The 27,658-nt window shown below is 41.8% G+C and overlaps 1 protein-coding gene across 6 annotated transcripts in view; it reads right to left on the reverse strand.

Moving 5' to 3' along the window:
* The window catches only part of SIPA1L2 (signal induced proliferation associated 1 like 2), a 75,772-nt gene extending 57,683 nt beyond the window's left edge, over positions 1 to 18,089 (reverse strand). For 2 of the 6 annotated variants that reach the window (XM_081855799.1, XM_081855798.1), the window contains exons 1-2: positions 17,852 to 18,088; positions 478 to 2,169 (exon numbers count right to left, since the gene is read on the reverse strand). In XM_081855799.1, coding sequence (XP_081711925.1) covers positions 478 to 1,936 — 1,459 coding nt within the window. In that variant the 5' untranslated portion in view covers positions 1,937 to 2,169; positions 17,852 to 18,088. Of the gene's footprint in view, positions 1 to 477; positions 2,170 to 17,694; positions 17,785 to 17,851 lie in introns of those variants that run through there. The other 4 variants (XM_081855796.1, XM_081855795.1, XM_081855800.1 and 1 more) reach the window with 4 other exon arrangements.
* Positions 18,090 to 27,658: the final 9,569 nt, after the last annotated feature.

Below are 27,658 nucleotides of genomic sequence, written 5' to 3' on the forward strand. Positions count from 1 at the left end.
TCACCCTCACATGTATTAGGCGCTTATGAAATTAGCTAGTTTATTTGTATAAAATACTAGTTAGAGAATAAGAGCATATCACTTATGGCATTTTGGTGGAAGACAGTTTTTTGTACTTGTAAACAATGATGCTGCAACCTCTGACAGTGCGATACTCTCCTAGAGAATATTTCTCACAGTCCTCCTTTAATCTTGTAGTTTAGAATAGGAGACCAGATTATGGTTTTCATTAAAGATGTCAAAGCATATGTAAGAATATGACACCAAATTCAAAGAAACACAACCCCAATCATTAATATTAAATAAGTAGGTTGGGGCTTTCAATACTTTAAGGATGGCCATAATGATGCCCTCCAAGACACACATTAAAAAAGCAGAGCTACATTTAGATATTTTCACATCTCACAACACTACCCACAAGTTCAGCAAATGTTATGAAACCTTTGGGAGCAAGAGATTCCAGAAAAAATTGCTTACCTTTTCCATAGAAAAACTTTCTATAATAATATGCACCAAGATCAATGTGCTCGATGATATAACGTTTCACTTTCTCCCTGTGGATTGGTTGATTCTCCCTGGGTACTTCCAGCACCGAAACACCGGCATTCGTGCAATGTGAACTTAGCGAAGACTCAAAAGAACAACTATCTCCTGCACAAAAAGAGGCTGAGCTTGCCCTAGAGAGTGCAATCCGCCTATCACCTTCCCCACCAGTTTCATTCCTGAAATACGGACAGTTCAGTACTAGGTCATTACTTTTCCCATCACCTTCATCAGCATCTAAGTTCTCTTTTGAATTGAGATCCTCTTTACTCCCCATAGGAGATTCACAGCTTCCAAGCTGTCCGGCTACTGTTGAAGTTTGTGATGCAGCAGATGCCCCAGTGGTTATATTTTTTCTTTTCCCCACGTTAATTCTGGTAACCATTGCTTCATTAATGTTAAACAGAATGCTCTGGACATCATAATGTGCAAAACACTTCTGACAATTCCAAGGATGAACATTTTTATCAAGTCTACTTTCTTCTAGTTCAGATGAGAATTTAAGAGTTTCATGTTCACTTTTAGCAGTCCGCAATTTTCTAAAGAGTGACGTTTCTACAGATTCTGACTTCAATCTCCATTTGAAAGATTTGTCCCGGTCTCTGCCAATTAGCAGGGCACTATCCATGTAGTCAAGTCCAGAAATTCTTACAAATTCTCCTCTGGAAATCTGTGCTGCAGCATGGAGACTTGGAGAAATTGTCGGATCGCAGTGAAAAAATTCAGGAAATCCAAATGGCATGTGTGTTTTATGCTCAAAGTTTTCCACCCTGTAGCCTCGAAGCATTGCAAAAAAATTCTCACCAGATAAACCTTGTCTGTCAATTGATGAAGTGCTTCCATATTCCCTATGGAGAGATGCTCCTGTATTTGGATTAACAGCATTCTGGTCTAGTACATCCTCTGTGTCAATGTCACTGATTGTAACATCACTGTTGCTTCTTTGTCTTATAGGGTGAAGCCCTCTGTGTGGTGAATGGAGAAAAATGTCTCCTAATGCATACTTTGCCTCTGCAAATTCTATATCAAGGGGTTCTTTTTGCTGCCCCTCATTCTGGTCACCATTTGCTGACCCAGCACCGTCATAACTAACTTGAGGTCTACTTTCCCATGTAGCTTTGCTTAATTCCTTGGTACAATCTTTCTTAGGAGGCCATTCAGATACTCTGGCTCGGACACCCATCTTAGGCACAGCTGGGGTACCATTGGCTGGGTTGCTGCTTTCACCTTTGTTGGTTGCGCTTAAAGAAGAAGGGGGGCCCATATTACCATTTAGAGCCTTAAATTTTCTTGCAAAATAGTCATCAGACTGCATAATTCTTGCTGATTCCTTAAACTTTAAGGAAGTTCTGCTGGATTTGTGTTTTTCTTCCTGTGGTGTGTGATCACTCATATCCAAGCAATGGGAAGGGAATGCAAAGCCTTATCTTCATGAGCAGTGCTGTTGGCCTGACATTTCCATTATTTATGAAGTGAGGTAAGAAAGAGTTACAGTGTCTGTGCGTATCAAAAGATCTTTCAGGTTGCCATTCCAGAAGGTAGTTCAGTAGGACTCATTTCTGGGTCTGCATTTTATAACTTCGGATCAAGATCAAGTTGATAGCAGTTCACTTTTACTCCACATACCTGTCAACCAAAAGGGAAGAAGAAATCAATTAACACATAGTCTATTCAAAATATAGAGCCTTACTCTAAAACACCACCAGCATCAGAACCATCTCCTATACATAAGAAATCAATTTAACAAAGAAGAAATCCATTTGGACTGATTTATGTCCCAATATGACACATTCAAAATTATAAAAAGGTATAGACAATTATCTTCCATATGAGGGTACCGCAATATTGGCCCTTCTAGCTGTGACAAGCTGCCATATCATGAGTTTAGTAGCCCTGAGGCAACTTTGTATATTCAGCTATTTGTAGTTCAAAATGCACATTTTAGAGAGCACTACAATAATCTTTTAGTAGTAGCATAAGGGTGGGATACAACAGAACAAACTTTAAAGAAATATCCAATCACTTATATTTCAGACAAACCAGGTTTGCACATCACAATAAACCAAACCTTGGCTTAACACGACTGCTCAAGCTGCAGTATGTGGCTAGTGACAAAGAGAGCTTAACCATGATTTTCCAAATCCTGTAAAGAAGGCTGACACTGCAGAGACTTCAGTTAACTACAGTTATTTGTAGCTACATCCTTTGCTTCTCATTCTGTAGCTAATGTTATTTATGAATGAAAGTATGCCTTGGGAGAAGTCACTGTGGCCTCCAGCTCCTCCGCAGATGTGCTTCCCAAAGCCAGTTTCCAGAAGTCCCACAACGGAAGGAGAAAAAGAGTGGTGACGCACAGGGGCAAGGAAGACTTTGCTTCTGTTTTTTGGTCCTACGCTCTGGTGTGAGCCAACTGACTCGCACCACAGGAAGATGAAAAAACATCCATCTTTTGGTCCCATGTTCTGGCAGGGCCAGAGCACGGAAGCCAGAATGGGACATCCAGGATTGGGATCAGAAGCCAGGGCGGCTTCTGTCAATCCAGGATGTCTCGCTTAAAATGGGACAGTTGCACCATATATGATTCAGGGAAGGAGAATACAAACTTTTGATTTTTAAATCCCAGTCCATTTCTTATGAAAATGTCTAAAAAAGACTTTTTGCTAGTCTTCTCCAACATTTCAGAAGCATTATGTACTACAAAAGTATACATATAAAACTACCTGCAGCTAAGAAGTTTTGTAATGTACATAGTCTTCTTGCATCATTAGCAGAGGAAGCTACTATATTGCTCAGCTTGAAGGAATACCAAATGACCTTCAGACACAATGCTAAGGCAAACCATGGCTTAGATCTGGGTGACATGGTGGCAGCAGAACTAAGGAAGGAGCAATACAGCTGCAACCTTTAGCCTGGAAATATGCACATTTAGTTGTTTGCACTAAATCATGTTTTGGCTTAGCATTATGTGTGGCATGCTCACTATTTTTTTTAGTTACATAGCTCTTTTAATGGCTATCTGGAATAGAAAGATTTGGGAGTATACAGGTAGAAGCAAATTAAAATTATAGTCTTCAACTTAATGGGTTTCCATTTATACTATGTAACAAAAAGGTTTCTTCTTCTTTTGGAAACACTATTACATTAAATTATCTTAGTGATTAAAATTATTTTACAGACAGAGAATAAAAGTACAATGAATATTCCATAATGAATTGATACTGTGTAACATACATTCACTACATATAAAATTATATCAGTACATACTACAGACCCAAGAATATCCAGCTAAATATAAAGTAAAGTAAAATGATTGCACCTAAGACTTAACTGGGAAGCACACAGGTGCTGAATAATCTGTACTACAACATCCTCCCCAGACAAGACTACTGGAGTACAATCTAATAATTAGAACACAAAAGATGAAGGGGTAGAGTAGTAGACCATGACATCAACTTATCTGCTTCACAGAATCAAATGTTTGGAAACACATCTAAACTAGCCCACTAGAACTTCAGAAATTCTAAATAAATAAATGTCTGCTCATAAAGGAACAGCAAGGGAGAATACATTTTAAAATTAAATCCATGAATGAGAAGCCATTTCTAAGAATGCACAAAATAAGAGAAATCCTTTCCTGCCAACCTGACAAGACAAATCTAGATCTGTAAACATATAAAATTATGAGCCATTATAACACCTAGCAATTCCTAGAGTTCCTTGGGAAGAGTGATTCAAAGAATTGCAGTTGCTTATGGAAACAGAGGTCTCCTACCAAATATCAGCACCCTTAACAAATGACTTTTCCCAGGATTCTTTGGGGGATGCCATAACTGTTTAAAGTGGCACGATACTGTTTTAAATGTATAGTGCAGGTGGGGCCATATATCTGTTAAGAAGCAGCTTTCTAAAAAGAACTATCATGCTCATGACAAAACAATAAAGGGGCAAAACTTGAAAGGAAGGATCCTTAGTGTTGAGAGACCTTTGCTGAATATAGGGACTGCTCACTGGTTCACTTTTAAGATCTGTCAAATTGGTGGGATTCACAGACAGAGACTTCAAAGTACAGTGGTCTCCACTTTATGGATCTCCCTCTCAAGGGATGTGCTGTGTTCAAAAAGACAAACACCTGTTTCATGTGGTTTTTAACACGTTATTTTATTGTATGTACTTTTTATTGCTGTGGCTTTGGAAACTATTCTGTACTGCCTGAATTATATTTTAATGTATTCCTGCTTGTTTGTTTCTGCAATTTAATGTTTGAAACATCATGTTACATTATTGCAATTTTATGTTATATTGTAGTACACTGCTTTGAATAGACTTAATTCTAAGCAAACAGCTACATGGAAAGGTAATGGTGGGCTATTAAGTCCTGTGTGAAGCCTCCAGCCAATGAAAAGCAAGGTCTCAGTTGCAGTAAAGTGTTCTAGTCGGGAAACAACCTTTATTTCACTTCAAGGCAGGGTGATGTGCAGAGATTTACTGGAGTCCTGTTATCACGCATCCTACAAAATTTTAAACCATAGACTATCAGGCTACATATTTCCTAGCTAATTTGTTCAGATTGCATTCAAAATTGCTGTACATCTTTGCTTCAAAATTTAAAAAAGGCAGTGCACAAACAGCAAACTTCCTGTTTAAAATTACATTCATTTAACTGTGTAAACCCCCTGTTCATAAACTATGAATAGGGATGGTTATGAGATCTATGAGCTTAAATTTCAACCACTAATGTAAAGAGTTAATAAGTTCTTAGGACTCAAAATAGATGCACCTATTTTGCAGCTAATTTCCCCAAACTATTCTAAAATCAATTTTGCCAGCAATGTAGCCTCAACACAATGAGCTGATCTCTGTAAAAGAACATTTCCTTCCGTTCATACAGCAAGCATCCTGCAAATAAACAATTTCCCATTCTGCTAACTGATTGCTTTTGTTTACATACAGGAAACACAACTGGCAGCAAGAGCAGAAAGTGGTTCATTTCCTATCATACTGATGTGTACATGAAGCAGGTATTACAGTAGCAGGTACTGCTACGTTTGATGTCTTTTTCAGAAGAAGCATGCTGATTAATGGCAATGCTGCACTGGGGCGGGGGGGTATTTAACCCATTGATCAAAAACTTCACTTATTTCATTCACATGAGGGACAAAATAATACAAAATATACTGCAGGATTATGCAGATGAGGGAGCCTAAGCCTCCCTCATTTTACCTCTCCACTTCCATTGCTTCAACAAGACCTTCTAGGCCAGGCCGACAAATGCCTGAAGAAACAAAGTATGGTGGGGGAGGGTGGGAGGAAAGACAAGGTACCCTTCTCTAGTTGCACTCATTTTTAATATAAAAATCAGCCTTTCATGCTCTCACTCCAATTTAATGTGGCAGCCCAAATCACATCTAGTGCTGATAACACATCTAAAATGAGCATTTCCTTGCTTCCCACTAGCCCTCAAACTATTCTTATCATAGTGAGGAGAAACAACTGTAAGGATTTACAAGGATTCTTAACTTTGTCATGTCCCTTATAATCCAAAGCATCTTTAAATGATCAGCAAGCCAACAGCTCAGGAACTGAAAAAAGTCAATAGATGTGTACCAAGGCTGAGTTCAGAGCAGGAACTGGGTATGCAGAAAGGTCTGCTGCACACTTGAGAACCATGGACAGTGTGGCAAGATGCATTTAACAGTGATGGGAACACTGTAAAGCGTACACACGAGGAGTTCTGCCATAGTGGCTCATGTTTAAGAATTCTTTAACATGGATTCACTCAAATACTTGGCTTGTCCTCTCTCACCTCTCTTATCTAGTTCTTTCTACAATGTATTTCAGTTCCTTAATTTCACAATATGTATAACCTGACCTGTAGTGTACCGCTCTTATTTGTTCTACATGAACTTCTTTCTTCTGCTTGTGGCCCATCTGTTCTCTGATTGTGATGGCTTGATTCACTATTCTCCCCTAGGTAGGACATGAACACAGCATCACACTCCCCCCACTTGTGCTTTCCAGCAACTGACATTCAGGGCCATATTGCCTCCAATACTGGAGGAGGCAACTAATAGCCTTATTCTCCATGAACTTTTCTTTTAAAGGTGAGTAGTTTAGTGGAAATCACTACATCTTGTGGGAACAGTTTCCAGTTTAACTGAATTAAGTACCATACTTCTTTTCATCTGTCATAAATCTTCCAACATGCAGCTTCATTGGATGGGCCCACTCTAGCATTGTGAGGGAATGGGGACTTCTGTCCATCCACTTTTTCCTACAACTCCGTCATGTCCAAATGTTGTAATCTTTCCTCATAGGAGAATTGTTTCAATCCCTTGATAATTTTGGCTGCCTTAATCTGAACATTCTCCAACTCTACGTCTTTTTTTGAGGTATGAAGACCAGAACTGAACACAGTATTCCAAGTATGATTTCATGACAGATTTGTATAATGGCATTATGATACTAATTGTTTTCTTTTCAATCCTTTTCCTAATTATCACTAACATGAAATTCACATTTCTATAGTTAAGTTGACATCTTCATTGAGTTATCCACTACAACTCCAAGATCACTTTACTGCTCAAACCACTGCAAAGTCACATATCTGTGAAGTTAGGCTTTTTGTTCCAGTGTGCATCACTTTACATTTTCTTACATTTAATCACATCTAATGGCCATTTACTCAGTTTGGAGATTTCATTTTGGATTCCTCAAAATCCCTTTTTATTTTAACCACAAGACTAATTCTTATACAAATCACACTGATTCTTCATCAGCAAAACTTGTTCCTCAAGACTTGCTCAGTAATTTCCAGGAATAGATGTTAAGCTAACCAGATTGTCATTTCTCAGATCACTCCTGGATCCTGCCTTCCTCTTTTCAAGTGGCATTGGCCTCTTTCCAGTCCTCAAGTATAGAGGCTGATCTTACAGACAAATTACACTGGGTTATATCCGATAGTGTTGATCAGCTGACAGCAAGGCTTCTCTCAGAAGAATGGAGAGAATTGTTTTTTTCACAATTCCCCTCCACATTCCCCTTAAATTTGCTCAAGCTGACCCCTCCAGAGCAATTTTGGAGGAACTTGGGAGCTGCAGGGAGTAGTGGGGTTCACTGAAAATTGTTTTTCTCCCCATTCTTCTGATAGATGTTTTGCTATCAGCTGAGCAACACAGTTGGATATCTTCTAACAAAAGTATGGATCATAAACAAGTTCATATTTGAGTTCTTTAAGAACTCTTGGGTGGGTGTCATCTGTCCTTACATAGTTGCCTATCTCACTTGTCTTGACTTGTCATCACTGAGGCTGAAATGCTTCATCAGCTGAGCCCCCCCCCCCCGTCCCCCAACATGCTTGGGCAGTGCCACAATCACAAGACAACTTTAATCAGAAATATAAGGAATGGTAAATATATGAATCAAGTACACTGATTCTTGAAATTGACCTGAAAAAGAGTTACAACAGTTGAATATTTAGTGGTGGTAACTGCAAGATTTGGGCCAAAATCTTGCCTCGAAATCTTCTAGAACATAGATGGTCATTATTGAATCAAGTAGCATTGTGAAAGCCATTAGTTAAGGATTTATGGTAAAGCTTCTAGAAAGAAGCTGGTCAAGATCTCAAGCAGGCTACTAAGATTCAACACAGTAAGCACATCTCAGTAAATAATCATTCTACCATTCCCTATGTTTTTGAAGTCCAGGCTGTGAGCACTAATATATTAGTGAGCTTGGGAGAGCCCAAGTTGCTCAGAAGTACAAAAATGCTTAGGAGATAAAAACCAAGAGGGGAACACAAAATAACCCAATGAGAGCTATGCTTACTCAATGGCCAACAAATACTGACTGATATTTGGAGGGAAGGGTAGAAAACCAGAGAAGAAATGAACTGAGTTGTGTTATCATGCATTAGAGCATGGATGAGTGATAGTAACAGTGAACAGAACTCGCAAAGCTACAACATTTTGCTTCAGATCTCTTGTATATTACAAACAAGCATTGCACCATTGACGGCTCATTTGTATTAATCATAGTCTGAATATGTGAGTGTCTATGTAGAGAATTATTACTAAGCACAATTACATAAAAAATAAATTGAAAGTTTGTGAGAACATACAAAATAATCCTGTAGGTGCCTTTCCTTTCAGTGACTTACTATACTGTTATACACTGCAAGGGGGGGGGGGAATCTGTACTGTGTGTAGTTGAAACTAAGTGACCTTGATCTAGCTCCTCAAGCATCAAACTACCTTTGTTGGATAGGCAGAAGTAGAGTAACTTTCCAACTGCCACAGCTTGTGATGAAAATACACAATCTGCAGCTGTTCAGCTACACTACCTACCAAAATCAAGTGAATGCTAAAAATGCACACACACCAGTACTTAATGTTATTTTTAAAAGCAGCTGTTATTTTGAAATGTCATTAACTCCTATAGTATTTATGCTATGCTTTAGAAAAGGCTATTTACAACTATAATTGTTGCTTTTAAAATGGAAGCAAGTGATTAAATCACACCATGTGAAACATATATAGAACACATCATCTTCTCACTCAAGTTTTTTGGAAGGCCATACAAAATAAATCTATTTAAGGCAAATATCTATCATGATCATTTTAACGAAGCTTATAAATTTCTTATACATTAATAAACTAATTTCAAGGTTCCACAATACAGGTTACAATTCTGACCACACTGGGCTTATATATATATGAGCAATTCACTGGGAACATTTATGCAAGCAACCCTGGATGTAGCATGCAACCATTCATATAGTTTCAATGGCATTTGTGCCAGAGACATTTCCACTGAACGGTGTCCTCAGTAGCAATAAGAAATAATGTGTTAACAAATGGTAGACCTTACTATAGGTTACTATGTGTTATAAGACCTTTTAAAGGGGATTATTTATTACACTTTTAACAAATACTATTCTTTAGGGTTTTCACAACTTCACTCCTATCTACGTTGAGTTTTTACAATACATATTCTGAAAAATATTTTAAACAAAATCTGTAAATACTTTGTTTTGCATGCTATTCCATCTATGAAAACCCCTGATTCCAGTTTATTCCCACCCACCTCTCCAACCCCCATATGTGGTCAACTCTGGAAATTGTACATTAACATCACATTTGTTTTCCCTCTTTTAAACAAAGTACCACTCAACACAATCATTTGTAGTGGTACAGCTGGTATACGAAGCCCATGGAGGACAATTGTACTGCTGGTCAAACAGCAAATGTGTTAGCTTACCTCAAATGGCTCAGCAAGAATAATCTTGCTGGAATGTTGCTTGGAGGTTACAGTAGAAAAATGAAACTATGTACTGTATTTGCATGTAAGCCACAATTGAGATTTCAGTAGGACAGAGTTTATTTCCATGTTAGTGAAAGATGTTTGAATAAATTGTCTAAACCAAGATGCAATACATCAATGGCAGGGTCCATCATCTGGTGATAAAATCAGCCTCATTAGGAAGTTGAAGGAGCAAGTGATGACTCAACAGCTTATTTTAACTCTGTCTAGGAACTTGGTTTAATTTTCATCTTACTTATCAATGAAATTAAATTCTACCTCTAGGTTTCTCTCCTATCCTTTTATTTTCACTCCTCAACTTCCCAACAAAGCTTTCTTCCCAACTTTGAAGCTTTAGAGGTGAGTGGAGGCCATCCAGACAAGTATGTGGTTATGTCTGCCACCTCCAAAATTGTAAGGAATGATGGAAATTAGCAGCTGCATTGCCAAAATGTCTGATGAGCCTTGGCCACACAGGGCCAAACCAACAACCCCCATACTGGATCTTCCTACTTTGGAACAGGAATGGAATGCTATTTTCTGAAGGCACTCAGAGTGTTTTCAAACCAGCAGTACCAAACCTGGTACACTTCCTACTGGTCTTTTCTTTGAGAAATGCCTGTTAGATTATTGCCCAGAGAGAAGAGGGCTGGAGGCTTGATTGGGAGGTGGGTGTCTACTAGCTAGACTTTTTGGCTTGGTGAGGAACGCCAACCAAAAATGGTAGACCCCTGTCCTTTACACATTCCAACCATGTAGATGCTGACACTATTACAACAACCTAAACCCAGTGCTCTTTATCAAGCCACATATATCTGGAGAGGTGCCGTATTTTCAGTACTGCAAGTCTCAAGCTGGAAGCTTTCTGATTAGATCACTTGTGCCCCTTGTGCTAAGGCTGACAAGAGCATTCTCTTTGAATGCTTCACTACCCAGACAATCCATTGTTTCTCTGACTTGTCTTAAATACTTCCAGATCAGGCCTGATCAACAGCCAGATCTTGGTCTTATTTCCATTTGGCTGTAGTCTTCCTCTAGCTGCCTCTGCTTGTCAGCTGCAAATACATTCTCACTTCCCTGCTTTTTCCCCTCTGAGTCTTCCAAATTTCTTGCCCACCTACCTTCCAGGCAGCTCACTGCTTGACTGCAACCCTGCTTCAGCCTCTCTAAATGGAATAGATTGACCTCCCTATGCTTTGTTCATTTGGTCTCTACATCTTAAAATGTTCCTAGAACCTTCTGTAATACTCCACAGATATCTGCTCTATTCAGTCATCTTGCTAGGACTTTCCACATGCCATGCTGTTTTGCAACAAATATAAAGGGATAAATCCTAAACATACAAGCTATTTCCATGAAGTTTGTTCTAATTTCAACACAAATTGAGCCCAGTACTCTATTCTGTATCTCTAATAAATAAAGGAAGACATACTGCTTATGGGTCACTGATATTTAAATACAATTAAGTATGTGGGTATTCAATTCTAATCAGAACATTCTTATTGTATCTGTATTTTTGTTCCCTATACCATAATTTCATTCTCCAGCTCTCCATTTTCTGGATGCTTTGCCACACTGGGATTTGAAAAGCTAAAAAGGCACAAAAGAAACACTAAATACTATGATCCTATGCAGAAGGTATGCCCACATTGCCAGACCAACATTTCTCTCTGTAAACTGCTCCCAACTTTGCTGCTACAATGACCAGCTGGAGATACTATAGAACACTTCTCATGTTAATAAATATTCAAAGTCACCTAACATGACTATTTATTTATTATACATGTTTTATTCATGTTGAACAGCTGTCAGTTGTAGGGGTTCTTTTTCTTCTTACTACAGTTCTTACTACAGAATATTTACACAGGAGTGTGTGACTATCCAGAGTGGTTCACACTGTGTAGACAGTGAAGTACATGTTATAATATTCTTGCGAGGAAACTGGTAAAATGTGCATTGAACAAGGTGGATTTATAGCTGGTTGGCTGGCTCAACCCAAAGAGTACTCATTAATGGTCCCTTGTCAACTGGGAAAAAAGTGACAAGTGGGGTGCCACACTGTTCTGTCCTGGGCCCATTATTGTTTAACGTCTTTATAAATGACTTGGATGAAGGAATTGAGGGGATGCTCATCAAATTTGCAGATGACACCAAACTGCGAGGGGTAGCTAATGCTGCAGAAGACAGAATCAGAATTCAAAATGACCATAACAGATTGGAGAACTGGACGCAAGCTAACAAAATAAATTTCAATAGGGACAAATGTAAGGTCCTACACTTAGGCAGGAAGAACCAGATGCACAAGCTTAACTTGAGTCAACAGTGTGATGCAGCAGCAAAAAAACTAACACTTTGCTAGACTGCATCAACAGAAGTACAGTGTCCAGATCAAAGGAAGCAATAGTACCACTCTATTATGCCTTGGTCAGGCCACACTTGGAATACTGTGTCCAATTCTGGGCACCACAATTTAAGAAGGATGTTGAGAAGCTGGAACGTGTGTAGAGGAGGGCAACCAAGATGATCAAGGGTCTGGAAATGAAGCCTTACAAGGAGTGCTTGAAGGAACTGGATATGTTTAGCCTGGAAAAGAGGAGACTAAGAGGAGATATGATAGCCATCTTCAAATATCTTAAGGGCTGTCACATGTAAGAGGGAACATGCTTGTTTTCTCCTGTTCTGGACGGTAGGACTCGAACCAATGGCTTGAAGTTATATGAAAGAAGATTCTGACTAAACATTTGGAAAAACTTTCTGACAGTAACAGCTTTTCAACAGTGGAACCCCACAAGAGGTGGTGGACTCTCCTTCATTGGAAGTTTTTAAGCTGAGGTTGGATGGCCATCTGTCATGGATGCTTTAGCTGAGATTCCTGCTTTGCAGGGGGTTGGACAAGATGACCCTTGGGTCCCTTCCACCTCTATGATTATAATTCTCACCCAATTAAAGAAAGTCAAATAACTACATGAGTTTGGAAGAACAATCCTAGCCCCCCCCCCCAATTCACTGGCTGGAGGAGGCGCTGGTGAAGAGCTGCACTGGTAGATAGGCACATCTGCTGCACAGGCCCCTGCTGCACACTGGCAGATACTTCTATGAGCATAGTTCTACTGCTGGTAGTAGACAATGTTAGGCCCCGTTCATTCCAGGCGTGGGGTAGAGGCAGTCTTCAATCTGAAACCCTTCATTCCTTGAAGAAGCTTCAGGATCATAATCATCAACAATGCCAGTTTGGAACTGGCATAATTAATTATCCTGCATTGGTTATTTTTTATTTTTTGGAGGGGGGCATTTTATTAAAAGGAGATCCACCAAGGACAGACAGAAAAACCTGTCCCCCTCCAACCCTGGCCAGCACAACCTTGGAAACACTTCTTCCTCTACTGTTATTAGAAGTATTTACACAGGAGCAAATAAACATCTACTCAATTAGTTGGGGGAACTTTTTACTTCATCAGTTTTAAAATCAATTCTTCCACAACTTTTTGTAAATGCTGCATTTATTTAATTTAGTGCCATCAATGTACATGAGGCAGACATTTCAAAACTCTGATTAAACAAGTGTTTCTCACACATCAAAATAGCTTGACAAAATATTCTAACTATTCAAAGAAAACTGAAAAGATAGGAGTTTGCAAGATTGAAATTATGTTAATGAATTACAAAAGTACAGGTAGTCAACTTTTATTCCAGAAATTTATTCCGTTGCAAATTAACAGATGATGTCAAATATTCCAAGTGTCTTCTATAAAAGCCAAATGAGCTGATTACTTACAAGACACCTGCCAATCAACCTTGACAAATCCAGAAACATGGAAATGGATTCACAAACCTAACTAAAGTGCATGGATAAGAGCACAGAAAATGTAAGTAGCTTTTACAAACAGAATGTAAACAATTTGACTTATTGTGGTCATGTTATAAAGCATACCAAGTGAGTAGATTATGCTCTAACCCTCTGTCAGGTCTAGGGATAGACGTGACACTGAAGTAGATTTTAAAATGAGGCCATAAAATGAGGTCATACATATAAAGTAACATCCATCAAGACAATTTCAGTTGTAACATTCAATGATGGAATTTACCAATGTGAGAAACAACAAGCAGAAGCAGAAGTGGCCAACTATCTCAATCTACTCCTTGTAGCATCAACCTACAAGAAAAGCCTACTGCTGGGTAACAGACAACATTAGTCACAGCCTGCATAAACAAACCAAATAAATAAATATTTACTCCAGTCTTGAAACTTATGCAACTCAAACCTGTGGATGATTACCCAGAAGTAACTCCCACTAAGGGCAGTTGGGCTTTCTCCCCAGGAAGCATGCCTAGGGTTAGGGAAGAGCAATTAAAACTGGAGCTGGGATGGCACTGACCAGTCAATTGACCACTACAACTGCAGCCCTATAGCTCCCTGACAGCCATAGTAGAGGACATGAGGCAATAATCCTCTGTTTTTAGCTGTGGCAACTCTGAGCTGACACAGCAGAGGAGCCCATATTAGGCCCCTTGTCAGGAAATGGGGCAGTTTTGAATATACTGAATTGGACACTGCACAACTTTAATACCTCATTTGGGGGCTTTATTATGGCTGCTAGGGGCAGGAACATCGCGCTTGGTCAGAGCGTACCATGGGGGCCTCCACAGTGGCAAAGCTTTTTCTAACCCCTTCCAGTATCAAATAATGGGATTTGAGATTCTTCACTAGGCCTACAGAGGAAATCCCAAGAATGCTTATTAGGAAATTCTATTGAAATTGACAAGACTATCTTCCAAGTGAATATTCAGAATCTTAATATTGGAAGTAATGAATGATGAAGTGTTTGACATTGGCCCAAGAAAAATGTCATCTTGGCTTAGACCCAGTAGCGTAGGAAGCGGCATGTGGTGGGTGCGGGCTGCCCTGGGTGTCATCACTGAGGGGGGTGACAAAATGGCAAAAATGTGTTTTTTAAATAAATAAAAGTTGGGCTCATGACACATTTTTTGAAAAAATAACTCCCTCACCCACCACACCCCCTTCCTACACCACTGTGGGCAGCCAATGCACCCATGTGGCGCCTAGCGAGTGGAAAACCGTCTGGCGACAGGCAGCGCTTTTCCTTCACCACCGACGAAGGGGCAGGCTGGGATGGTCTCAGCACCGGGTGTGGCTGGGCAGTGGCTGCTGAGGCCACCCAAAACCTCCCGGAGCATCCTCGATGGACCACAAGCCCAGTGGACACAGTGGAGCAGCTCCACCCAGTTAGGACAGGTAAGTTCAGGTGTGGCGGTCACCAATGCAGCTCTGTGTGTTTCTCTCTCTCCACTAGCTAATGAAACTGTGGGATCCTGCTGGGCTCGTTTTCTGCCAGCTAGGTGAGGCAGGGGACACTGGGCGCCACACCGCGGGGCCTGCAGTGTACCTGAGCCATGCGTCTCTCCTGAGGGTGAAGCGGCGGGTGGACTGCCTGCAAGCTCAGCACTGCTTTTTTGAGCAGCGCAGGGCTTGCGTCTGCCCACCACCTCAGCCAACTTATAGCTGAGGGGGAGGTTGCGGAGAGGTTCCACGCAGCGTACCCTGCCTTGGCTTGCCCCCCCCCCCCCATGGGCAGTTCGCTTCGCCCCCAGCTGCCGGGCGCGTGCGCCGCACCAGGCACCCAATTGGCTAGCTACACTGCTGCTTAGACCATCTATACAATTTTTTTCAAAAGTGCAGAAATATTATCTCATTCTTCCTTTTCAAGTTCAAAGCAGTAATTTATATGAACATTCAGAGTAAGCCAACAATTCTGAAGCCAAACTGTGTTTTTAATGTCCTTAAAGTTGCACTAATGGAATAATTTCATCTGTAATTATTTCTTAGGTAGCAAGCAGATTTTTCATTGGAGTCCTACATTTCATGTTTTCCATCAACAATAGCTCAGAAAACAGCACAGATAAATGATAACCGTAATGAGCCCAATATCCTTCCTAAATCCAAATGCAGCACCTCTACATTTCAATCCTCTGTATTGATATGCAGTCTAAGGGTGCTGATATTCGGGTGGGGGGGAGGAAACATTTTTACTCTTCAGAGCCTGACCCAAGCAGAAGACAGGCCACAACAACAGCGCAGTCTCTATTTCATACTGTGATCCTATGAATGGAGAGAAGCATATCTACACTACTTGCACAGTCACCTAGTTCATAGGAAGAAAAATATCATGCACTAATAAAGAACTGTTCGATGGCCACTTTTTGTACAAACAAAATACAAGTGTATTAGCTACACAGAAGCTAATGAAACATGACTTGGAGTAGCATCATTTTGTCCAAAATTAACAACAAAAACACAAAACGATCAGGGCACTAGCATTTTATAAGCAGCAAATGCTAGGATATAACCTAGCAAAGTCAGAAGCCAGCTCTGAACTGTACTGTACTTTCTGGACGATGCAAGAAAGCCATCTAGTGTTAACATTTAGGAATGAAAATTGAACACAAAAATAAGGTAAAAGAATTCACAGCAGTCTTTTTGTTAGCAAGAATCTTTACTACAAAAATATAGATACCTGTTTTCAAACAATGTTTTGCTAACAACCAACCCGATAAAAATAGGATAACCATGCTGCAAGTATTCAAAGGTGTCCTCTAACATACATTAAAAATGTAGCTTACAAACTCACTTTATATGTTAATAGGTGCATTAGATAATTATCAGCTTCAGAACAGTCTATTGTCAAAATAAAGCACTGAGCTAGCTACCCAATAACAGTGGAAAGCCCTGCACATGTTGTTAAACCAAAATCCATAAAATAATGGTAAAAGTTTTCCACAAAACTACAAAGGCACTTGCATTCCATTAAATGCAGCATAAGACAAAACATTAACAAGGAGAAAGCTTTCATTTAAAAAAATGAATTGGTGGTCATGCTTCAGACTCGAAGAAAAACAAGGGGGTAGCAGAGAAGGGGGGGAGAAAACACACAGGACATCGTTTGCCATTTGCTATACATAAAAATCAAACTGCTGAAAAATCATTTAGCTGGACCAGAAAATAACCGTATTCTAGCACCTACGATTGATGTACATACATTTGTTTTTCAAAACCAAAGGGAAGAGAAGATTGCCCCATTTCCTCCCTTCCGATAAGCCCATTTGGGGAAGGGGGAACCTTATAAAAACATCCCAGCAATTAGCACACAGCATTCCTTAAAAAGTTAGACTAAACTTGAGGTGCCGGTTTTAGACAACTGTCCAGCGAAATGACGTCGGCAGTCCAACAGATACCACCGTTGTGCCAACCTATGCCCTAGTCCAAGCAGAATCATTTGTTTTGCAAAACTTATAAATAACAACAGTAGATGAAATCAAGCGATGCCTGGCAATGCTGCAGCAGGCACAAAAGCTGTGCGCGAGAGAGGCGAACTCTGTGCTGGGCGGGGGGGGGGGGGAGAGGCGAATTCCGACCCCTAGCTATTTTTCCACCCACGGGAGTGGGGGTGGCTAAGCAGAGATCCCTGAGGGAGGGAGGAAAAGGCAACTCCCTCCTGCCTTCGCCTCCTCACCTATTCCCAGGCCAGAATAACCTCCTCCAACTTTCCATCTTGACTGCCTGTCTGTCTCTCGGAGGGGAGAGGAAGAAAGTAACGTGAGCAAGCTTGGCACCATCTACAGCAAGTGCATGAAGAAAGTGTCGCTTCCCCAACCCCCCCCCCCCACCAGAAACTACACACACACAGAGAGAGAGAGAGAGAGAGAGAGAGAGAGAGGGAGGGAGGGAGGGAGTTCCTGGTGCTGTGGAGAATTAATCCCCCAAAGCCCTCCATTAATTCCTCCCTCTCTCTTTCTCTTCCACCAAAGGGGGGGGGGAGGGGAGGGGGTGGCACCGACCTGCCCCTCCTCGGAAGACCCGCTTTCCCCTCAGCCGGACTGGAGGAGCCGCTTCTGCCCCTCAGTCTCGAACCCAGCCCGGCTCGGCTCCTCTTCCAGACTCCACTTTCTCAGGAGAACCGACGCGAGAGAGACCCGGCGGCGGCGGCTCCCTTACCTCCTTTCCACACCCCAGCAGCGAAGCCAGGCTGCTCCCAGGCGAAGGAGCTCCGTCCGGTTACCTTCCTCTCCCCCCTCGAAACCAACTGGCGGACTGACTGACTGACTGAGGGAGCGTCTCTCCCTCAAAGGGCGGCGGGGAGGGGAAGGAGGGGGGGGCGACCCGAGCGAGCGCCGCGCGCGACGCCCGTCCGCTTTAGCCGGCGCAGCTGCCCGCGCGAGGCAAGCTCCGGCTCGGTCCGTCTCAGCCGCCGGATAGGCTGGGGAGGAAAGGAGCTCAGCTTCGCTGCAAGGCGCGGCTACGCCTCCCTGGCTCCTCATTGGCTGAGGCCGCCCCTCGGAGGGCGCCCTGACGCCCCATTGGACAGGGAAGGTGCCTCTAGTGGGGGGGGGGAGGAGGCCCCGCCTACGTATTAGCAGGCGATCCCACCTTCTGCTGTTCCCCTCTCCTTCTCTCTCTCGGTAATTGTCTTCCTTGCCTTATAGAGCCAGCTGAGATCCGCGGCCGCCGCTCTTTCTCTCCCCCCGCCCCCCGTTTCCCAGGCGGCGCGCGGGGCGGGTTCCTAAAGTTCTGCCTCTTAGGACAGCTCCGCTGGGGAAAGTCTCTAAGCTGGGGGAGGAGGCCGGCGGGAAGCCCGGAGCGAAGCAGCTCACCGCCAGAGAGAGAGACTGTAACCAGCCTTGCGCGCTGCGTCTCGGATCCCGGTGGGATTCCTCATAGCGCGGCTCTGGGCGGCCAAAGGGGTTTTTTAAATGCGAATATGAAACCTACGTTGGCCATGACGCCGATTTGCACCGCAAACTCCTCTCTTGCGTGGACGGCGATCGGACCTTGACCCGAGTCGCTGTTTAAGCGGGGGGGGGGGGGTGAAAAGAAAAGCGGCCATCGGTAAACTTTAATAAACGTGCCTGCCTCTAAAACTCCGGTGGGGACTCCGTAGCCCCTACAGGGCGCATAGGGCAGCCCTTTGCAGAGAGGGGAGGAGCATCCTCGAAGCATTCAATGGCATCTCGGTTTCAAGACCCTGGACAACTCCATCGTTGTAAGGCGTTGCCATTTCGTGCTCTCTTTCTGGGGCAGGTGGTGTCTTCGCAGCGAAATCAGAATCACAGAATTGTAAGGGACCGTGAGGGTCAGGTGTGCCAACTTGAATAAAATAGGGGGAAGGGAGGTAAGCCCCGCCCCGAATAATCGATCACATGACCCTGTGCACATTTATATGGCAATGCCCTTCAATTTGGAGGGGCAGCCTCCTCAAATATTTTATTGGGGGGGCAATCCCCTTCAGCAATCCCCTTCAGGAGTTGGCTCCTATGGTACAGGAATCTTTTGCCCAACCCTGAGATTAAGAGTCTCGTGTTCAGTTCACTGAGCTATCCCAGCTGAGTGCCAAAACGCACAAACTTCCTCAAAGTCTATTTAAAAACGTAATGTACACATCTGTGGTAGCCACTGTAAAACAGTGGAAATGAAAAAACGAGAGACAGACAGCATGTAGGGACAGCTCTTTAGAAGCAGGAAGTAAAACTGCACCATGAGTTTTTATTTGAGAAGACAAAAATAAATTACATATCTCTCAAACATATGATGATAAAAGCTACTCTTACAGTAACTTCTGTTCTGAAATCTTTATGCTTACAAATTTGCTGTTGTTGGGTATGTAAAGCAACCTGCCCATCTCTCTAATGAGAAGCATTTTGCTGACTTCTTACATTATTTCTCCTAAAACATCCACCATAAGAAAAATCTGATTTGACCAGGTCTGGGTACTGATACTTGATAAGAATGCATGGAATGCAGAGACAAGGAAAGTTGTGCAGCTCATTCTGAAGGAATTATGTACCAGGTACCCAGATACAGGAAGGTCATCCTGGGAAGAAAGAAGTCGTCAACATTGATTCTGACAGTACAGTTGGTACTCAGAAATAAGTCTGAGTTTCATGGGGCTTACTCCCAAGTAAGTGTGTGCAGGATTGCAGCCCAAAGCACAGTTCCCTTGTTGCACTTTGCCTTGAGGACAGGCACAGGGTTTTCAGTAAAGTGCAGTTGTACTATAGCCCTATTATTCCCTCTAAAATTTAGAATAGTGCATTAAAGTTTTGGAAACAATAATTTTAAGACTTAATGCAGTTTCCAGAAGAAGTGCACTTTCATCTTTTTATATATATGAAAAATATTAGCCCCATAAATTCAAACAGGTGTACTCCAGGGGAAAGACGTTATGACTTCAGTATGCTCTGAAAAGATATTTAATTGATTCTTTTGGGGTGTTTCCCATTAGAAGGTGTTATTTTCTTGGCTTCATTTCTTCAGCCCCCTTGGATAAAAAGAATTTGAGAAGAGAAGAAGAGTTTGGATTTGATATCCCACTTTATCACTACCCTAAGGAGTCTTAAAGTGGCTAACATTCTCCTTTCCTTTCCTCCCCCACCAAAAACAGTGAGGTGAGTGAGGCTGAGAGACTTCAGAGAAGTCTGACTAGCCCAAGTTCACCCAGAGCTGCATGTGGAGGAGCGGAGACGCGAACCCGGTTCCTCAGATTATGAGTCTACTGCTCTTAACCACCACATCACACTGGCTCTCAGTGAGAGGCCCGCCTCACAGGAATACATGGTCTTGATCTTCCTAAAGTTGACTCAGAATTCATCCACTAGGTGAAATTATGTCTAGAGATGGGCAGTTGCAAGAGTCCAGGCAGTATAGTAGGCAAGATATCATTCAATTTAATAAAAGTGCTACTGCCGCCAACTCTTTTAATCATAACTGTGACATGACAGTAATGAACTCAGGGATAAAGTAGGTACTACAATGCCCAGAGTTTTTGCAATAGAAAAGCAGCCCCAAGATATCCTGCCTTGTAGTGTTCTCTGATTTTATTAATTTTATTTTAAGTTTATGGATATTGTTCATGTATTTTGTTGTGGAAATCATCTGAAGTGGGTTTTTTGTACTTATTGTATATGTAAGCCACTTTGAGATCTTTGAGATAGTAGAGTGATCTATGATGTCTTTTTGAGCAAAAGAATGGTAGAGAGAATGGGTGCTTAACCCCTCCCCATGATGATTTTTAGTTTAAAATCACACACACAAATACCCTTTTTCACAAATACACATATGGAAGCAGAGGGAGAGAAGCTGGGAGGGGAAAAAATACTTGGCAGGGAAAAGGTTACACATAGGCAAAGTGCTCCTCTGCTCAAAAACACAATCTCCTGAGGCTGTTTTCATTACAAAACTCATCAGGCCTTCATTACATACATTTTCGTGTAGTGCATAGTCTGCCCCTCAAAGTTTCAATTGCTCACTAGGAAGGTATGGAGATTAACCATTCAGTAACCCTAGTTTTCACATGGCTTGGAAACAAGCAACAGACTGACATTTACAAGAATTCCCTTGTCTTGTAAATTTCAGTTTTACTGCTAACCTTATTGAAACAGAGCAGGCAGACACAATGAAAATGCCACATGCTCAAGGTTGCTCTAAAATACTCAACCAATCAAGTTTACATTTTAACCTTAATATATCTGCTGTTGGGTTGCTGTTGTTGTTTTTACCCCAGCTGCTAATGTTCATGTTTTTGTGTTGCATTAGGTTTTAATTAATTTGTTGCCTATATTACTGAAGACAATCCTGGCATCTGCTTTGATGAAGGGTGGCCTAGAAATGTTTTAAATAAGTAAAACATCACACACAACCTGACTGCATTCCTCAACTGTTTAATCAAATCCATTAATTTTTTCCTAGGCAATCTTTGTTTCAAATTGTATACAACATTACCCAGTGTAGATAGTTGCCTCTCTCTCTCTCTCTCTCCATATATAAAAAAGAATCCTGTGTTTATTTATTGATTTTTACAAATGTAATTATAAATGAGTATTTTAATTGATTAAATGAAGGTGGCATTCTGTTGAGTCATTAGGTAGCTACTCCCCAGCGAGTGCTATCTGAAAGTGCACTCTTTTATAAACTCAGGGTAGACTCATATATCCATCTATGATACAAAGGTTTGTGGAGAATTTGTACATGGTGCATATATTGTCAAAATATATACACTGCACATATATGCACAATGTTAATTTGCTATGGCACTGAATGGCTGGTTTTAGTAATGCCACATAGAGACTACAGTATTAAACAGTATATGAATAGTTTTTTAAAAAACAAAACACAAAAAACCAGGCAAGTAATAGTGTGGTGTTGACTAGCACATTATCAACATTGATCAGCTCACGCTCGTTTTTGCATTGTGTGGGCCACACATAGTTTTAGTGTATCTGAATTGTTTTAGTAAATATTTTGAGAGCTGCATTGAAAGCACAACTGCAGTATAAAGGTGAAACACCTGCTTTTAAAACAAAAGGAAACAAGATTTGATAGTCATCTTCAAACATCACAAGGGCCATCACAAGCTTGTTTTCTCCTGCTCCAGAGGGCAGGACCTGAAGCAATGGATTCAAGTTACAAGAAAGGAGATTACAATTAAACATCAGGACTCCCTTGGAAGGTAGTGGACTCTCCATTGAAGGTTTTAAGCTGCCATGCATGCCTTAGTTGAGATTCCTGCATTGCAAGGGGCTGGACCTCAGGGTCCCTTCAAACTCTACAATACTATGTTTCTAAGTGGGACCTGCACTTGTTGCAGTGTGGGATGCTCCCATTGAGTGCTCCAGCCAGCCAGTGAGTCGTGGCCTCTTCGAGACATCCTGTTACTCACCCTGCCATCCTGGGCTTCTTTGGGAGGAAGAGCATGATATAAATTATGCAAACAAACAAATACCCATTTTTTACCAGCATCCCTTCAATAGACACTCAGTATTCAATGCCCACTCAGCACACTCTACTCTCATTAGACTGGGAGGGGGTCTTCTTCCTCCATAGGGCCTTTCTAATGTACTTTTCTGCTTCTGCAAACCTTGAGGCTCCCCCAAATCCGTTGGCACCTACCTCTTGTGCATAGATGGTTTTTGGCTATGTAAGAATTAGCAACTGAAGAATTAAATCGTTACCGGTGTACTATATAAACTACCTTTTGCTTGGTAGATGGATGTAAATTCTCCTTAAAGGCAGGTAGGTGGAATTTATATTACTTCCGCCTTTTAAAGACTGTTCATGCTGAACAATTGAAGGTACACCTATATTTCTTCTTGTCGTGCTATCTCCGGTACCCAGAGTCCCGCATTACGCCTACAAAGCATTCTGGCTGTGTTTGAAGCCTTTTCTTCATTGCTTGTCACTGTTGTTCCTAGAAATAACTGACAAGTGTATTAAGGGAACGAGCAAAAAATGCTATTCCCCGGATAATCCCTCTGCTTACAGTAGTTTGAAACAAAATTGAGGACACAAATGATTTTACTTCACATGTATTTAAAACTTTCTGATTCTTTCATTAGCATATTTTCTCCAGAACTATCGAGGCCCCAATCTCTGTAAAATCATTATACAAGAATTTGCATTACAGGCAATTTCATTGTGCAGTTTACATAATGTACATTGTCTTAAGAAATAACCTGTTATGGTTCTCCACCACTAGGTGTCCTCTGTTAATACTTGCCGCTGTGGTTATTTCTGTACATGAAATCTCTGGTCCTTTTAAAAAATATGAACATTTACAGGTCGCCCTTCCTAACCATTGATTTTTCTCTCTTACCTATCACATTTCAGTAATGCTGAAATATTTATTGCATTATTGGCTACTATTACATGTGAGCTCATTTGGATGGGACCCCCCTGCTGTGCTAAATGCTGTGTGGAATTCTTGACCTTTTGCAAGCAATTCTTGGACTGAAACCAACCTGTATTATTAAGAGATCAGGAGTGTTTCAGATCCAGGGTCTGTTTGCTGCAGATTTATACTTCAGCAACCTTGCCTGGAAATACTATTCCCTAAGACCAGTGCTATTTTTTCCTTAAAAAAAAGTATGTTTGGGGGTACTCTCATTTTGACTCAAGGGAAAATAAGTACAGTAAATGGACAAAAGTACAAAGATTCACAAAATGTTTAGGGGTCCCCCCAGAAAAAAACACTGCCTAAGACCATGGAAATGCCAGCTATATTAATTTGAAATAGTGCATATTGCATCCCTTATAGACATGCTAGCACATCCCCCTAAAATTTCCTTTCTCTGTAGGCTTGGCTTTCACTTGTATAGCTAACAGTGCAATGCTACATTTGTCTACTTGATGTGAATCCCCTTAAATTAAAAGGGGCTTACTCCCAGGTAAGTGAGCACAGGGCTTCAGCCCTCGACAATAATCCTATATGCACACACTTGCACTTCCAGGCTTTCATATAATTCCAGTGGACCTTTGTTACCTCCTAACATGCCCTTCACCTAGTTCCTTTCCTGTTAATATTTAGATTCTGATGTTGGCGAGTGTGCTAATCTCCGTGGGTGATCCTTCAACCAAACCAAATGCCATTTTCTTCCCAGTTCATAACTACGCAGGAGCAGAGGAAGGAGGGAAGGGCTGTTCTTCCACCCTGCTCCCACCTGCTGACCTAGCTGTTGCTTGTGCTATCTGTTACAGTGTCAACAATAGCTGGGAATCCTCTGTCCATCTTCTTTTCTCCCCTTCCTTCTCCTCTTCCTTCCCCCACCCTCCTTAGCACCTATTCCTGGTGCCAGAGAGAAAGTGAGGAAAAGAAGGTTCATTCTTCATCTCTGCCACCACCACCATCAGACCTGCTGCAACCACAGTCCAGGAACTGCTGGATGAATGGGGTGGGGTCAGGACAGCAATTCTGAGTACCTTGGGAGCATTGCGGGTGTGTGTGTGTGATAACTTTAATCTGCAGACACATAGTGGTGAGATAGTATACAGGGAAGGAAGACGGCTGCTTTAAAAATCCACAGAAAACCACATGCATTTAAAATTAAATTTTAAATTAAATTAAATTGCATTTTAAAAAATCCTCAATTTTATCTGTATGTAATAAAGGTGAAGAAGTCTTCACCTGAACACATAAAACAGATGCCTTGTGATGGAGTCTGCTGCAGTGGCATACCTCAATCACCACTAACTCCCATGAAGTAGACTTTACTGTGCATTCCGTGAAATCCATTTCCAGAGCCCATGAATTGGGGAAAGCTCTGCTTGTTTTAATTAGCAATATCCTTCAAATAAGTGTGCCTTTATATTAATTGCAGAAGCAAAGTTTCCTCTAATTTTCCCCAGTTGACTAACCCCTGCCTCCCTTGTCTGTGGTTTACCAGCAGGAAACCACTAGAGGGGACTTATCAATATAAGATTAGAGAACATACAATGGTAATCTGTACACTTGCCATGCTGACATTTCCCAGCCTTTCAGATTTGCTAAAATGAGCTGCGCAGCCACACTAACTTAATTATGCTGGGGAAGGAAATCATTTTAAAGTTCAGCTGTCACCCCCTCCTGATCCAGATGTGGTATCTGAGATCTCCGAACACTGTAACATAAATAATTGCGCACCGCCACCCATAATACAGCCGGCAGCTAATGAGCTGGATGAACCCCGATTGTAATTTCCCCACCACCTTTGAGAAAGGGGCCCAGCAGAAACGGCCTTTTCAACAAGAGCGTGAGCAAGCAGAGGCACTGCAAGCCACTGTTGGAGTATCAGAGCTTGGCAGAGCTGAGGCAGTCGATTTGCTGGCGATGGCTTGTGACTTGTTGTGAATGCCACTAGGGGCAGCAGAATGGGTGACAGAGTGATAGGACTTAAGGGACACAATCCACTCATATATTCAGGGGGAATGCATCCCATTTCACTACTTGAGGCCAAACGAGAAGTGCTGCCCTGCTCTGCCACCGCTGTGCCGCTCACCACAACAGTTCTCACCAAAATCTCACAAGACTTTGCGCGCCAGAGCAGGTGCCGCTTCTCTGGGGTGGGGTGGGCACTCACAGGGGCTCCACCTTGGGAACCTCTGCTGCCTGAGGCAGCTGCTGCACCCCACCTTTTGTGGGGGCCGGGACTGCATATTCTCTCCTGCACACACCTAATGGAAACAGAAATGCAAGACTCGTTTTCCATACCACTTTACTAAGCACACAGAAATGAGACTTTGGAAAATAAAACAAATCTGAAATTACATTATAAACATGGGAAGTATATTCTAGGAAGGATGAGCGGGTATGTTCCTGTCAAGTCCCAGTGTTCCCCCCACTCAGGCGAGTGCCCTTAACACCCCCTTCAGTACCATCCCAGCCTGAGGACGTGGCTCTGCCATCATTTTCTGACTTTGGGGTTGTTCACTCTTCACATGTGCCCTGGCTCTGAGGCTGCCTCTTTCTCTTTGAGAAAGTTTATTTAGAAAGCACAAGGGAGTCGTGACAACTTAAGAAGAACACCATGAAGTAAAGATGCCTGCCCTAGTTAGGTCAAAGGAAATAATGTGGCCTACAAGATAAATCAAGCAGCTGTGTGTTTGAGAGTATGAAGGAGTGGGGAAATTCCATGGGCTAAGGGGCCTGGTCACCACGACAACCAGGAGGTACAGGATGGCAATAGTGCCCCATTCTCCATATACTGCTCCTATTAGAGAAGTTTCACCAGTCTCCTTGGCTCCTTCTTAAAGTGCCCTCCTCCATAGCCACTCAGGGACATGTGACGGCAGAATCAGTTATGGGCCCCTTACAGTTTGCAGATACCTGTCCCAGAAGGGTGGAGCCACTGGAAAGAAAGGCCTTGTCAGCAGACAAAGCTGGTGTGTTGCTGAGACAACGTCTTCCTAAGCTCAGACAGCGGGGACCATGGTGAGCCAGGCTCTGATAAGTGCTGTCCCTTCTCCATCAAACACCAAACCCCAGCAGGGCAGGGGAGCTTCCCATGCTCCACCATCAAGTGCTGGGTTTACACAGTTCCCGAAATATTACTTAATCACACAAAAGCTGTCCTCCTCTGCCTTTCAGCTCTTTGTTGGGGAACATTCCTGGCATGTTTTTATTTGCAAGTGAATGCCCTTGGAGCACCCATGACCTATCAAATCAAAATTCTCCACATGGCAGTGGCTATTTTCTATAGTCATTGATAATGCTGCATCACACCAGAGAGAATCAGACTTTGTAGTGTGGCCTTAGTTACTCAGAAGCCTGGATGGGTGAATCTGCCAGTGTTGGTTTCTCTCAGTTGCTCATTTTCCCAATCTTATCTTCAGTTCTCCACATTTCCACATTAGTTTTATATACTGTATATATAAAGAAGTCATGCAAATACACCAGTATGTTCCTGCAAATTTCTCATAAAATACACATTTTTGCGAAGAAGTTTTCCTTTTGTATTTCCTTCCTTCATATATATATACATTTATATACACACTTTACACTAGTATATGCATCTTTGTACACATTATTGCATTCCAAAATTCGGACAAGTGTGCATTTCAAAAGATGGCTGTGTTTCGGTTTCATCTTATTTTGGAAATTGTGCATTGGGTAAATTTGCCTTTAAATGCAAACTGAAGTGCACTCAGATGTTACCCCTATTGAGTTCAATGGCACTTACTCTCAAGTATGTACAGGATTGTAGCTTTAAGGTAGTAATTTAAAACTCACAATCCTTGCATCCATCATGCCTCTTCCTATAACAATGAAAACTTTCAGGCTTGTTTCCTGGCCAGTTCTCACACAAGCAAAGCATATTAGAAAGCTGCCTAAAATTCCTCTGCACTTTCAATAGGATTCACATTGTGTTAAAGCATGCTAGACTGGCTGCATTTCAGCAAATGTGAAATATAATACTGCTAATCCACTGTTTGCTTTGCTGAGAATGAAGCTTAACTCTTTAAGGAGGCTTAATTTTCTCCTAAACTTCTTTGGGGGGT

The sequence above is a fragment of the Podarcis erhardii genome, assembly GCF_964252035.2.
Source record: "Podarcis erhardii genome assembly, chromosome: 3".
Taxonomy (NCBI): Eukaryota; Metazoa; Chordata; class Lepidosauria; order Squamata; family Lacertidae; genus Podarcis; species Podarcis erhardii.